General features: G+C 41.7%; 1 protein-coding gene across 2 annotated transcripts in view; it reads right to left on the reverse strand.

Annotated features, from left to right (window-relative positions):
* The window catches only part of LAMA3 (laminin, alpha 3), a 252,466-nt gene extending 238,103 nt beyond the window's left edge, over positions 1–14,363 (reverse strand). For both annotated transcript variants that reach the window (XM_012662686.1, XM_012662685.1), the window contains exon 1: positions 14,064–14,363. In XM_012662686.1, the coding sequence (XP_012518140.1) occupies positions 14,064–14,363 (300 nt within the window). The remainder of the gene's footprint in view (positions 1–14,063) is intronic.
* Between the last annotated feature and the right edge of the window lie 1,017 nt (positions 14,364–15,380).

The following is a 15,380-nucleotide window of genomic DNA, read 5'->3' on the forward strand; positions in this document are numbered from 1 at the left end:
TTAAAAAAAAGCCTGATACGCTTTTTATAAAGTTATGAGCAACCAAAATGAAAAGTACTTACTTTTTAGAAATACATATAGACATAATAAAAACTATATACAAAGGAAAGCAAAGGAAAAATAAAGGAATCAGGATGATAATTTCCTCAGACTGTAGAAGACAGAGGGAACAGGGGTGGGGAGACAATATGCTTAGACAAGGCTTTATTTTTGATTTTAGTAGCAAGTTCGTGAATGCTGATTGCTATTTAAAATCCATATGTGCATATATATATTTACATATTTTATATACAAAAATTTTATATATGTATATATAAGCAGGTCATGCAAGGACCAATGATAAGAGCATGTCATAAACTGAGGGTTATGACTGATTCATAATCTGACTCTGTACCTGGGGTCCAATATTTTTTAAACAACCACAAATCATAAAAGCAGGATTAAAACTGACAGAAGAGAGGAGGGGTGCAGAGAGAGAAGAAGGAAGAGTCTTCCGCCCTATGTTCAATTGTTCATCCATCCATGCAACAAACCTGTACCAATCATCACTCTGCACCAGATGCTATTCCAGACAGAGAGAGCAGAACACTGGAAGATAAACAGGACAAGGGACTCACACTCTGAATTGTGTCAAGGCTGTCAGTATCCTTGTCATATGGGAAGTAGAACATGTAATGGAAGGGGCTAGAAAGAAAGGACATAGGATTGTTTAAATAAACAACTCAACAGAGTGAGCTCCAAAGTTGGTGGTCTCTAGGGCATAAGCCAATATTTGCCAAGGGGCTCACAGAGTGACCTACAATTTTTCAGAAGGATGAAAAAAAATAGTCTCTCCCAGTTCCTAACACTTTCATTGGTTCTTCTTAACTAAAAAGCCTCTCATTTGTAATATTTTAATATTAATATAAACACTGTATTGTTCTAAGAAACCAGAGGTTGATTATAGCAGTGCTCCCTGATATAACTTCTGTTTTATTGTTTGAACATTCACTCATTTATTGAACTTATCCAAATTACCTACCATGCATAGAGCACCACGTTGGACACTGGAGTAAAAACAAACAAAGGCTAAGAGTTGGATCCTTCCCTGAAGACAGTGAGTGGGAGACAAGAGAAGTCACTCAATCACTACACATAACCAAGATGGCGCAAGGGCAGGTGAGCCCAGGAGGGGCACACCACGCTTTACTTTGCTTACTCTCTACAACACTCTGCTTACATAAAAGTATTCAAAACTTAAAGATGAAGAAACAAAGTCTCAAAGAGGTAAAGTGCCTCCCCTCAATGCACACAACTAGGACATGCTGGGACCAGGACCTGCATGGGAGTCTGGTGATGTCATGGCCAGGAACACCTCCCATCCTGGCCAAGCTGTCCTGCAAGCTACATCAAAGAGCCCTGACTTTGATTTGGAAGGAGTGTGAGGCAGCACTGGAATAGGAATTATGTGACTTTCCATATACCTGCCTACTACCAAATGTGTGGGAAGAGACCAACTCAGGAAACAAACCCGCCTGGTAGAAGTTCAGATGCATGCCCTTACAGCAGGCACAGAAAACCCAGCAAGATGAGCATTTAGCCACATTCATCCATCAACAGCCCCATCACAAGCCACCACATTCATGTTGCCATAAACCTGTAGTCCTACCATCACTCACTAAAGTTCTGGAGGCTACGGTGATTAGACATTTCTCAAAAGAAGACACACAAATGGCAAAGAGGTATATGAAAAATGCTTAACATCATTAGTCAACAGGGAAATGCAGACTACAACAAGGCTTCATCTCACCCCAGTTAAAATGGCTTTTATCAAAAAGACAGGCGATAATGAATGCAGGCGAGGATGTGGAGAAAGGGGAACTCTTGTACACTGAGCCAAGATAGAACCCAGGGAAGAATGACTCCAAGAGGGGGCGCTGGAGAGGGGGAAAGGGAGGAGGGGAGGAGAATAGCAGTCTAGCAGCAGCAGGTGCAGCAGCTCAGTCTGCTGGCACCTTGGAGATTTGGGCTTGGCCAGAGAACGTGTGTTCTCCTGCTGGGCACCGCCTGCCTGTGAGTCAGACACAACCAGGTAAAGGAAGATGCTTTTAGGCTTCTCCATCCAGAGCCAACCGAGAGCTGTGTTTTTTTACATTGATAATGTTTCACTATAGTCACTCTTTCCCTCTCCTAGAAATTATTTCACACATTTTCCTCGTTCCTCATCTCATGAATTTGCTTAACTTGCTCATCTTCCTAATCCACAAACCTCCCTGCATCTGTGCCCATACACCTGCCTTCCCTACGGTTGCTAGGGAGAAGCTGTGTTCCAAAACCCCATTCCTCCGCACACCTGCGCGCGCGCACACACACACACACACACACACACACACACACTCTCTCTCTCTCTCTCTCTCTCTCTCTCTCTCTCTCTCTCTTTCTCCCCTGCATCTCAATCCCCTCCTTCTACTGGATCATTCCCATCAGGATTGATCAAACAAACGTGCCTAAAACAAGTATCTTCACACTTTCCCCTCACTCCACTGCACTGGACCCACACTGACTCTTGCTGTTCCTCAATCACTTCCAGGGTTTTCCTGCCTCAGGGTCTTTGCACATGCTGTTCCCTCTCCCAGAAACATGCTTCTCTCAGATTTAAGTCTCTTTTCAAAGAGGGCTTCCCTGACAATTCCATCTAAAGCAGTGCTGCCCTCTACCATCCGTTTCTGTCCACCTACATGATTTCTCTTCTTTCTCAGCAGGAATCACTAATCATTTGCTTTTCTTATTAACATCTTTATTGGATTGTAACTGCCCTGAGGGCAGTGACTATGTCAGCATTGTTCCCTGGCTGTTGATGGATGAATGTGGCTAAATGCTCATCTTGCCGGGTTTTCTGTGCCTGCTGTAAGGGCATGCATCTGAACTTCTACCAGGCAGGGTTGTTTCCTGAGTTGGTCTCTTCCCACACATTTGGTAGTAGGCAGGTGTATGGAAAGTCACATAATTCCTATTCCAGTGCTATAAACCTAGAACAGTATGTGGCATAGGGCAGACACTTCATATTTGTTGATTTAATTAATAAATTAAAATGAGGCTGGGTGCAGTAGCTCACACCTGTAATCCCGATCACTTGAGGCCAGGAGTTTGAGACCACCCTGAACTCATAGCAAGACCCCACTTCTAAAAAGTTTTTTTAAAAAATCAGCCAGGTGTGGTGGGGCATGCCTGTAGTCCCAGCTACTCGGGAGGCTGAGGCAGGAAGATCGGTTAAGCCAGGAGTGGAGGCTGCAGTGAGCTATGATCACACCACCGCACTCTCTCATGGGAGACAGAGCGAGAACCCATCTCTTTAAAAAAAATAAATAAAATGACATAAAACTATAAGTTAATTAGTTACAAATTAATTAGTAATTTAGTGATAGTGATTTTTAACCTGGGGAAGGGGTATTGCAGCTGATACCTGTGTCACTAAGCTCAGCCATTAGAAAGCATAGTCCAACTAATTCTAGACTTGCTTTTTCTACCCTAATGGAAATCTACTTGTTCCTTTCCCCAGAACCAGTTCTCAGCTCCTAACTTCTGACCATCTGCCTGTTCTGGCCAGGAAGCACCACTCACACGCAACTCAGCCCTCCCATCTCTGCATAGAGTCTCACTGGTTTTAGAGACTTCTCAAATACCAACCTTTCTTGCTTCTCATGGCCAAATCAGAGAGGAAAGAAAAAATGCAATTCTTCTGGCCACACTATGTTTCTTCATTCTGATTTCTTTCCACTTAAAAAGAGGTTTCCCAGGCTACTATGCCTCATTCTCTGAATCTACTGCACCCCATCACTTTGTATAAATGCCTTATTATTTTGACTTTTTTACTGAAATAGGTTTCTCAACAATATTTAGTTAGAGTTAGCATTTATTAAACACTGTGTTCAGACTCATTATGATTGACCTCATGTAATCCTCAGAATAACCTTGTGAATTAAAAGGTACTGGTACCCTCACTGTACAGATGATGCCACCAAGGCTCACACATCACTTAACCTCTGTAAGCTTCAGTTTCCTCATCTGTAAAAGGAACTTGCTAATAGTACCTTCTTCATAAGTTCATAAATTATTGTGATGCTAAGAAGTCAATACATGTAAAGTGCCTTAGAACAATGCCACGAATCAGTAAGTACTATGTAAGTGTGTGTGAAATCAACAGCCTGCAGTAAGCAGAGGAGCAAGACCCCTGTTTCCTAGACTATTTCTCCTTCTCACCATGCTGCCCTGCTTCTTTGGTGTCACTCCTGTACATATTATGTGCAGCATATGGTGCAACTTCAGAGTAATGAAGCAATTGCTTCTTTTTTCCACCTCTCACAATTAAGATGTGCATAAATCATCACTTAAAACCCATATGTCCCTCTATCTAGTATTCATTTATTAATTCCACATGCACTTTCTGAGCTTCTAAGATGAGAAAACCACTGAGGAAATACACTGTGATTGTGACACTGAGAAACTGGCAGGACACATGGAACTCAGTGAGCTGGTGTTCCCTCGGGCAGTTTCCACCCTCCTGGCACGAGCCATCTCACCAGTGCCCTGCTAGCTCCTCCAAACAGCTCTTTTTTGCAAATAAGAGAAAGGCTCCCTGCCTCTGAGCAGATGAAGCCTTGCTCAAGGGGTATTTCAAGCCGCACTCACCCCCTTGGCCAGGAATCCATGTATACAGCACAAACATAGGCAGCGCCATTGACTTAGACCATGGACTTAGACCACTGAGGTACCATTTAATAAATCCTTTCCTCACCAGGCAAATGGTTCCAGAATGCTGAGTAAGAGTTAACACAGGTTTCATAAATGCCTAAATCACAACCACAAACAAATTTATTGTAGAGGACATTTTGTCTGGAAACGGTTCCTTGTTGTTTTTCTCAGAACATGCCTGCGGGCTTGAACGCGAGTCCAGGGCGCCCTGATCTGAAAACAGAAAGGGCTAGAGAGTTTAGGATGAAAACATCAGCTCTCCGGAGACGAAACAGCAAGGAACGGGACGTGTTGAGTCGGGACAGTGTGGGAACAAAGAAATTGCGGTGGGACAGTTGCCAAACAGGCTGTGTTAAAAATAAAGATGCTGCAGCAGGAAGGCACTGCAGTCTTGTACCGTCTTTGTGTGTCTGTGTCTCTTTGTCTCTGTGTTCATTCCTCGTCCCTAGAAACGGGCCACGACATTTATAATCTAGAAGAATGTATTATTGTCACCTAAATTGACCTTAGAAATTAAATTCTCCTCCCAAAATGTTATTTTAGCTGACAAAAAAAAGTATTCCTACATAAACAAATAATATCTAAGCTGGTTATTAACATAGTACCAAATCAATTTAACATTTCTATACTATAGAAAGCTATGAAGTCTTTATGCCTACAGATTACTTAGCATGCCAAATATGTTCAGTATATAATGCACCATATATTTCATTATTAAAAGGATTTTACCCAAAAATTTTAAATGATTATTTTGACAAATCATTTCTGTAGCTTACCACTTTAGAAGTCTTTTTTTTTTTTAAGACAGGGTCTCACTCTTTCACCCCACCTAAAATACAGTTGCATTATCACAGCTCACTACAACCTCAAACTCCTGGGCTCAAGCAATGCCCCTGCCCCAGCTTCCTAAGTAGCTTGGACTATGAGTACCCACCACCATGCCCAGATAATTTTTTTTACTTTTTGTAGAGACAGGGTCTTTTGTAGAGACCAGTCTAGGCTGGCCTCGAACTCCTGACCTAAAGCAATCCTTCTACCTCAAGCTCCCAAAGTGCTGGAGTTATAGGCGTGAGCCACCATGCCCAGTCTAGAAGTCTTATCTAAGAAGAATTTTTTCACTCCACGAAAAAACTCAACATTTTTGAGCACTAACTATGACCCAAGAAATGTACTAAGTACTTTTTTATCCTTCCAGTAAAACTGTAAGATAGGTACTAATATTAATCCCATTTTATATATGGGAAAATTGAAGTTATAATATTTGCCAAGGTCAGAGAACAGACAATGTTAGAATTTAAACTCAAGTCAAATTTGTAGAGCCAGACAGAGTTCTTCATCACTAAATGAGAATGGTCTGCTAATACATATAATGAGGTGATACTAAATTTTCCATCATAGGAGTTTCCCTGATCTTTTAAGAAAATTAGGCCTCAAAAAGACTAATAATTGGCCAGGCACAGTGGCTCACACCTATAATCCTAGCACTCTGGGAGTCCAAGGCAGGAGAATTGCTTGAGCTCAGGAATTTGAGACCAGCCTAAGCAAGAGCGAGACCCCATCTCTATATAAAAAAAAAAAAAAGAAAGAAAGAAAGAAAAGAAAAGGCTAATAATTATCTACAGAGAGGATTGTGTCTGGATACTCTTCACATCCTTAGTATCTAGCATGGTACCTGGCATGTAATAGCCAATTAATAAGTATTTGTGAATGAATGAATAAGTTAAAAGAAAAATAAATTAAAGGCATACAGATTGGAAAGGAAGAAGTAAAACATATGTAATCATATATGTAGAAAATCCTAAAGAGTGTACAAAAAAGCTACAGCAAGGTCACAGGGTAAAAGATCAATATGCAAAAATCAACTACACTTCTAATATAGATGTGCGTGTATATAAGAGTTAGTAGACACATATAATTCCTAGCTCTGTCCACTGAAAGGGCCTGGAAGCAATGATACACCAATATAATAACAATGAGCACACCTACCAATCCATCCATATCTTGGTTTCCAAACACCACACTCAATAAAAGAAAGCAGAACTCCTTGAAGAATTAGTTGATTCCAGAGCTGGGACAGAAAAAATTAAAATTCCCAGAAAGTAAGGAAGCACTCACAAAAAAAAAAAAAAAAAAGTGAGGATGTCAAAAAAATGGTGGAGTAGGGCACTCCAACAATCTATCCCTCCACTGAATTAACAAGTAAGCTGGAAAAAAAACTGTCAGAATCAACTTCTTCAGGACTCTGGACTCTATTCAAAAACCTACAACAACTTATAATCAAAGAATTTGAAGATAGGTCAATTGAAATTATCCAGTCTGAAGACCAGAAAAAAAGAATGAAGAAAAATAAACAGATCTAAGAGATCTGTGGGATGTCATCAAGCAGACCAATATACACATATGAGAGTCTCAGAAGGAGAGGATAGAGAGAAAGGGAAGAAAGGATGTGTGAAGAAACAATGGCTGAAAACACCCAAATTGATGAAAGACATAAACCTATCCAAGAAGCTCAACAAAATCTAAGTAGGATAACTCAAAGAGATCCACACAAAGACACACTATAATCAAACTATCAAAAGACAGAGAGATTATTGAAAGCAGCAAGAAAGAAGCAATTCATCACATACTAGGAATCTGCAAAAAAACTGATGGCCTATTTTTCATTAAAAACCATGGAGGCCAGAAAGCTATGAGATGACATATTTAAAGTGCTTGGAGGAAAAAACTGTCAGTCAAGAATTCTATCTCCAGTAAAACCATCCTTCAAAAGTTAGAGAGAAATTAAGACACTCCCAAATAAACTAAAGCAACAATAATAACATAAAGAATAAGAACAGTTGTATAAGAGCAGAATTTAGAATGCTATTGAAGTTAAGTTGTTATCAGTTCAAACTGGATTGTTATTAATTTAGGATGCTAACTGGAATCCCCAGAATAATCACTAAAAAGAAACTAAAAGATACACAGAGGAAATGAGAAGGGAATCAAAATAGTACACTAGAAAAATCAAACCACAAAAGAAGGCAGTAATAGAAGAATTGAATAAACAAAAAAATAAGACATATAGAAAACAAATAGAAAAATAGCAGAAGTCCTTTCTTATCAGTAATCACTTTTTAAAAATCACCACATAAAAGGCAGAGATTACAGAATGGATTTTTTTAAAGACATGATCCAAACATATGCTGTCCACAAGAGACTCATTTTGGATTCAATGACACAAATAGATTGAAAGTGAAAGAATGGAAAAAGATATTTCATACATATAGTAACCAAAAGAGAGTTAGGGTGTCTATACTAATATCAGATAAAATGGACTACAAATCAAAAACATTTACAAGAGACAAAGAAAGACATTAGATATTGACAATAAGATCCACCTATCAAGAAGATATAATAATTTTAAACATATATGCACCAAACAACAGATATACATGAAGCAAATATATATGAAGCAAAAATGGAAAGAATTAAAGGTAGAAACACACAGGACTTCAATATTCCACTTTATAACGGGCAGTTTCTTAAAAGTTTAAACTTATTATACAATCTACCAATTCCACTCCTAGGAATCTACCCAAGGAAACAAAAACATATGTCCACACACAAAGACTCACGTATGAATCATAGCAGCATTATTTATAATAGCCCAAAACTAGAAACAATGACCTAGTGAATGGATAAAGAAAATGATGTATTTATATACAATGGAATAGTACTCAGTAATAAAAAGAAAAAAACTACTGAATCATGCAACAATAGGAACAAGCCCTAAAATCATTATGCTAATAAAAGAAGCCAGACACAAAAGACCACATATCATATGATTCCATTTATAGGAGATTTCCAGAAAAGGCAAATCTATAGCAACAAAAGCAGACCAGTGGTTGCCTGGGGATGGCAACAGATTTCAGGAGTGAGTATAACAGGCATGAGAAAAGTTTTGGGGCCAAAGGAAATGTTCCAAAACTGGATTTTAGTGATAGCTGCTCAAATCTATAAATTAACTAAAAATTTTTGAATTAATACAATGGATATATTTTATGGTATTAATATTTAAGTTATGCCTCAATAAGAAAATTGAGTCACATGCTTTGATAGTTTTGGTAAAAGATATGAAGAAAACATGTAGTTTTCACATCAATATGTACACTAAAGATGTGCAACACAGAGATATCTTTCTAGAATGGTTTAGATACAGTCTTCTTACAAGTAAAGAGCTGGAATTAATGATAACATTTTATACTCTCCTTTCTCTCTGCCTGTACTTTTCTCTCTGTCAGATTAAATGATCCAGATCCTCGACGACAATAGTAATTCAGAGTACAAAACAAAATCTTTTAATTCAAAGATTGAACATTTGCAGTTTCAACTGTTCACCAGAAACCCTAAAAATCCATGAGCTCCAGTAATCTGTGATTTATTGAGGAGCAAATTTAAATTTCTTAAAGTCTGGTGTATGGAACCCTGCTTCTTAGCTAGTAGGTGAACTTGGCTCTCCAAAGGAAAACACTTTTGTTTGCCTTCTCCAAATGTTTTGTACATAAGCTTCTATTACTGAACTTTGGCTAATGTCCACAAACATGGAAAAACTATTAGCAAAATATATATATTTTTTTTTTTTTGGAGACAGTGTATCGCTCTGGAATGCAGTGGCATGATCATAGCTCGCTGCAGCCTCAAACTCCTGGGCTCAGGCCATCCAACTGCCTCAGACCCCCGAGTATCTGGGATTACAGGTGAGCACCACCACACTCGGCTAATTTTTTTTATTTTTTGTTGAGATGGGGTTTCACCATGTTGCCCAGGCTGTTCTCGAACTCCTGGCTTCAATCAGTCCTCCCACCTCAGCCTCCCAAAGCGCTGGCATTACAGGCATGAGCCACTACACCCAGCCCGAGGAAAGGCACTTTTTAAAAAGAATCATTCACCCTCAAATTGATGACTGTAGTCATTTGTCTGAAGTCTCAAAATAGCTTATCATTAATAATTGTCAAAAATATATCAATGGACATACTAGATTCTTAGATTTCCCAGCTCTCATTTGGGATTTTCACCTCGATTTCACAAAGGAAAAGGCCCTGACTCAAGCTAACAAATGATTTTCCTCCACAATAGTTCTATAAACAGTATTAGTGAAGTTGCATTTCCTGTTTATGGCCATCAGTCCAAGGTACACAAACACACAACTGAGACTGCTTTGTGGCTTATAGCAAACACGCTCACTCATGTGTGTGCATTTCTCTATGAATATCATTCAGATTAAACACACTTGCCTATACATAAATGATGGGAAGTATAAAAGAGGTGTCAAACTGTCAATGTACAAAATCAAGATCACACATTTGGTGAATGTGTGTATTTCATCCCTTATGAGTATAGTGTTTATCCTAAGCTAAACTAAACAAGGTTATATTTTCAAGACAGCCTTTCATTTCCATTTTATCATCACCTCTGTCCAATGTCTTAATAAGTAATAATATCTTTAGATTCCAAGGTAAGTAAACATTGAAAATTAAGGCACATAGTGTGACATATTTCAGTTGTAATTACTTTTCAATAGAATAGAATTAATTGGTGTACTTCTCAAGTTTACCCTGCACATTAACTGCTTTACAACTGTATCTTCACTCCACCATCCCCTCATTCAACATTTCCTGAGCACCTACACTACTCCAGGTTTTGTGCTAAGCACTGAGGATACAACTGTGAATAACACAGACAGGATTCCTGAATCACAGAACCCTCAGACAACAAAAAGCTTAATATCTGAGCAGTAACAAGTATATAAAATCTTTTTAAATGAATCTTAAGTCCAGAGAAACTACAGTGAACATTTTCACACAACAAACAAAATTTAGACTTTCTAAATGTCCTGCCTTTTGACACACGCTACCATTCCAATATCAGCATTGTGTTACAGATTTCAAAAACAAAACAAAAAATCACTACCATAAAACCAGATTTTATTCTATGACATAACCTTCATTGATTTTTTTTTTTTTTGCAAAATCCTCTTGGCTTAAAATTCTAAGTCCTGGCTGGCCCCAAAGTCTTATTTCTAGAAAGTTCAATGAAATAGAACCATTTTAATTAACTCTTCTCTATTTCCTATCTTGTGCTATACTTGGGCAGATTCAAGATAATCATAATTCAAATATAACCAAATGATTGATCACAGTCTCTCTTCCTTCTCCCATCCATCACTCACCACCTCTCACTTTTCTGAAAGGCAAATGTGTGCAAGCTGCTGCCAATGCTGGGCTAGAATAAGTGTCTAATATTCCAGCCTCTAGAACTCAGCTCCCCCTTCTCATCCCTGATATGATTCTCTCACATCAGCAATTAGTACACCTTTCCCAGCTCTTGGCTACGAAAGCAGACAGCACTATTCAGCAGGGCTTTTGTTCACCTTGTATTTTGAGGGGAGAATAAGACGTAATACCAGATAGCATTCTCTTTCTGCAGGCTACACCCTGGCCTAGAGAAAGTCTGCTGAGTGACTCAGAAAGTCACTTCCTACTCCATCGAGGACTGGGAGCCTGTGTTTAATGACCTGCATTGGAAACTCAATTAGAACAGGAAACATGATTTTTCTGGGCCTCCAGAACATTAGTGTCAACCTGTGAACACTCAATAAAAGCACCCGTTGAGGAGGGTCGGCCCTTCCTGGGCACATCTGGGGGAAAGGAGACAGCTGAAGACCTTTTTGATACCTTCCTCCAACTCTACCATGATTAGAACAGTTCTCTCCAAAGTTGGGTGTGCCAGGCAATGCAGAGGAGTGCAAGAAGGAAATATTAAAGCTTCTGTTTATCCTTATTTTACTTTAAAAATGAAGAAATTTCATGTTGCTAATATTCAATACACAAATTGACTTAGGGGCTTTCACCCAGTCCACAAATAAGCTGGTAATAAGTCCCCAAGCAGGGGTGGGGAACCTGTGGCCTTGGGGTCACATGTGGCCTTCTGGATCCTTGAGCGTGGCCTTTTGACTGAAGCCAAATTTTACAGAACAAATCCCTTTATTAAAAGGGGTGCAGAGGAGAGAAAGATGAAGCTTTTCTTTGCCTCCTTTGGTGCTTAAAAAAGTACAATCTTGAAATCAGAAGGCCGCAGATTCCCCACCCCTGCCGGAGTGTCTATCCAAGGGAGGTGCCACCAGGCTATCATCTCACCAAGACATATGGCACTTTACATGTGCCAGGTTAAGTGGACATGTGGATTCTATGCTCCTAAATAGAAGAAAAGTCACAACCCTATATTGAAATGGGAAAACACCATGAAATTCTTTTGACCACACAGGGCTCACTGTTATTTCACGGTAAAATACTTAAAAGACCTTTTAAACTTAAAGATTAGTTACATGAGTTTTTTTTCTTTTTCCACAAAAATCGCAAAATTTGCTGACTTTTGCTGGGATGATGAGTGGCCACCAGTAATATATTACCTGATAGGTATTTACAGAACAATAAAGGCTCTTACTCTGTCCTATCAAAGTAAAGGTGTTTTAACAAAGTGTGTAAAAGTAAATACTGAAAAAGAGCGTTTTGAAAAATACATGTTTGGAAATGTTTCCATCTTGTTGCTGAAAAGATAGAAATATGTAACTCTAAAAATACTCATATTCGAACATTTTAAAAACATGGAAACTGAATTTTCTAACACATCTTAATATTCTCCGAAACAAGACTTGAAATGAGTATTGAATCTATAGTTTAAAACATTAAAATGCAACACCTTCCTGCTAGGAAGTGCTGAATAAAACTTGAAAAGTGAACAAGTACCGGCCAAGTTTCTACTTCTAAAAATTTTAGAATAATTAAGGGATGGAACAGAGATATGTGTACCATGATGTAGTGAGCTCAGACAGCATGAGACCTGTGCAGTCACACGGGACCCCACACTTAGAAGTACCCCTCATTTAGTTTAATGCTCTGCTGGCACCATCTTGAAATTTTTAATAATTTTTGAACAAGGGCTCCACATTTTCATTTTGCACTGTATTCCATAAATTATGCAGCTGGTTCTGGAACTCAGTAGTCAATGCAGTGCTTCCATTTCAATCTACATATTTTTGAGGTTATCTTTTCAGACCTGGCAACAATACTAAAATCAAGTATTAATATAAAATCAACTTTGTTGTATCATAAGTGCTAAACTAAACTTGTCAAAAATAATTATACACATAATTATATTTGTATATTGTATTTATTAATAGTTATACATAATCACAAAATACAGAAAGCAAAATTATTTGGAGGCCGGAAAAGAAAATTGAAAGTACTTTCATCAATGTTATTTTATCTTTTTAATTTCTTTTTGCATGTTTATAATATGCACGATATATTAATATGGTAACACACGCATATAATTTATAAATAAATCAGCATATAATGGCACTACATGTTCAACAACTTGTCATTTATGGCAGTGCACCGTCGTAAGAATTTCTAAAACACTAACCTAGACGCCCAACAATCTTCCACTTTTGGAGCCCAAACTCCAAACTTACTCCCTCTTCCGGCAACACTTCCTATTCCTCAACAATACTTTCCAGAAGAGGGAGGCAATTATGGCTTAGTGTAGAGGATCTTAAGTCAGGACTGGATTCCAGTTCTGCAACCCACCCAAGGAAGTAGGCACGTTTCTTAACCTCCTGCCCTGACCACCTCCCAGCGCTGGCGTGCAGGTGTGTGTGAGCGCCCTGCCCGCCGCCAGGTGCTGCTTAAGGTGCAAGGCGGTGAGACTCGGATCTCAGACAGCCATTTGTATCTCTGTCCCCTTAAGGTCTCATTCGCCCCCACGACTGGATGATGGCACCTCAGGCAGTGGGGTAAACTGAATCTTTTCGGTGACATTGAAGTGATACTACGGTTACAACCTCAAAGTTCTCTCTTTAAAGTACACCACAGAAGGTAACTGCTACCAACTTCTCCGAATAAGGTCGGGGGCATGAAAGGTCTGGCAGGAGGCGACTCCGAAGCCTGGGTGGACTCACGGCCTAGCCCGGACGCGACCCGAGGGATGGAGGCGGGCAGGGCCGACAGCCGCACGCATCCCGGGAGCGCAGCTTCGCACTTGCTCCTCTGCGTGCCCGGACCTGACACAGCCTTCATTCAGCTGGCGTGCTGCACCCGTCCCGCCTCGGGCGGCGCGGTGCCAGGGCAGTGCTCGGTCCCCCAGGGTCGCTCCCGGGGTCCCTGGGCCTCGCGGGGCTGGGGGCAGCCACCGGCGCGCGTGGAGAAAGGGCCCACTGCCACGGCCCCGGACGGCTGGCCCGCGCGGGAAGGAGTCGGCGCCCCCCACCCCTGTTCTCTCCGAGGACTCACCTGGATGGTGTGGCCGCTGCCCGGGGCCATGGGGCCCCCCACTAACTTGCAGTAGAGTTCAGGCCGGGGCCGCCCGCCGCCGGGCCCGCGCTCCCCGCAGGTGGCGGTGGCCCAAATCTTCGCCGCCTGGGCCAGGTTGAAGTAGGGAGGGTGCAGGCTGAGCCCGACCCGGGCCCCGGGGTCCCGAGCTGTCGCACGCCAGTCGGGTAGCAGCAGCAGCAGCAGTAGCAGCAGCGGCGGTGGCGGTGGCGGCGGGACGGGCCGCGGTGCCCAGCCCCGAGCGCGCGCGGCCGCCGCCATCCCGCCGCGCAGGGTCCTCCCGCCTGGCCGCCCGCGGACGGGCTCGGGGGCACCGCCGTCCGGACGGCCGCCGCTCTCGGCCCCTGTCCCCCAGACCTGCAGTGCCAGGAGCGAGCGCAGCCCCGGGTGTGGGCGGCGCCGGAGCCGCGCCCCTTACTCCACGCGCGGGGAGCCGGAGGCGTGGGGGCGGCTTCTCTGCTCTGGAACCTGCCGCGGCGGGAGCCGGCACCCGCCGGATCAGGAACTGACAGCGCCCAGCCTCGCGCCAGCAGACGTCGTCTCTGCAGGCGCGCGGCAAACTTCGCAGGCGGAGAAGGGGATAGGCGTTCCCGGGCTGCCACCCAGGCGGCCCGAGTTGGGGGCCGGGACCGCCAGACCTTCTCAATGCCAGGGCAGAAATCTGATCGTTCTCGTCTCCAGATATTCAGGGTCTCAGGCCAAAGCCAGAAAAGCCAGCTACTGACCTAAGAGGGGAGGGGGCCTGCAGCGAATTTAGGGGAGATAGCAAACTTCCACTATCTGCAGAACTTACATCCAAGGCATGGTTTCCCAGACAATTATTGACCCCAACATTGTGCACCTATGATCTCTGTGGCACTGTAGCCATATACTGAGCCAGGGAGTTGGGAGTGATGGAACATTTAAAAGACAGCCAACAGTGCAAGTTGTAGTTTGCCAACCTGGAAAGGTACCTCGGAGGAAATCCTTTAGTTGCCTAATGTGCTAAATTTTACAGGTAAGCTAAGTAAGAGATACGGAGGGAATTATTCCATCTGTCTTGCTGGCCTCAGGATAGAGGAGGCCAAGGTTGAGGCTTGGTCTTGTATGCAGAACACCTCTTGCCAGAGCAGATCCCACGTAAGCCCTCTAAGCAATTAGAGGAGTGCAGTATTATATTTATACAAGAAAAACTGCAAAACATCTTTGAAAGAAATTTTAAAAGACCCAAATAAACGGAAAGACATCCATGTTCATGGATTGGGAGACAATATTGTGAAGATAGCAATATTCCCTACA

The sequence above is a fragment of the Propithecus coquereli genome, unplaced genomic scaffold (assembly GCF_000956105.1).
Source record: "Propithecus coquereli isolate 6110/MARCELLA unplaced genomic scaffold, Pcoq_1.0 Scaffold773, whole genome shotgun sequence".
NCBI classification, from domain to species: domain Eukaryota; kingdom Metazoa; phylum Chordata; class Mammalia; order Primates; family Indriidae; genus Propithecus; species Propithecus coquereli.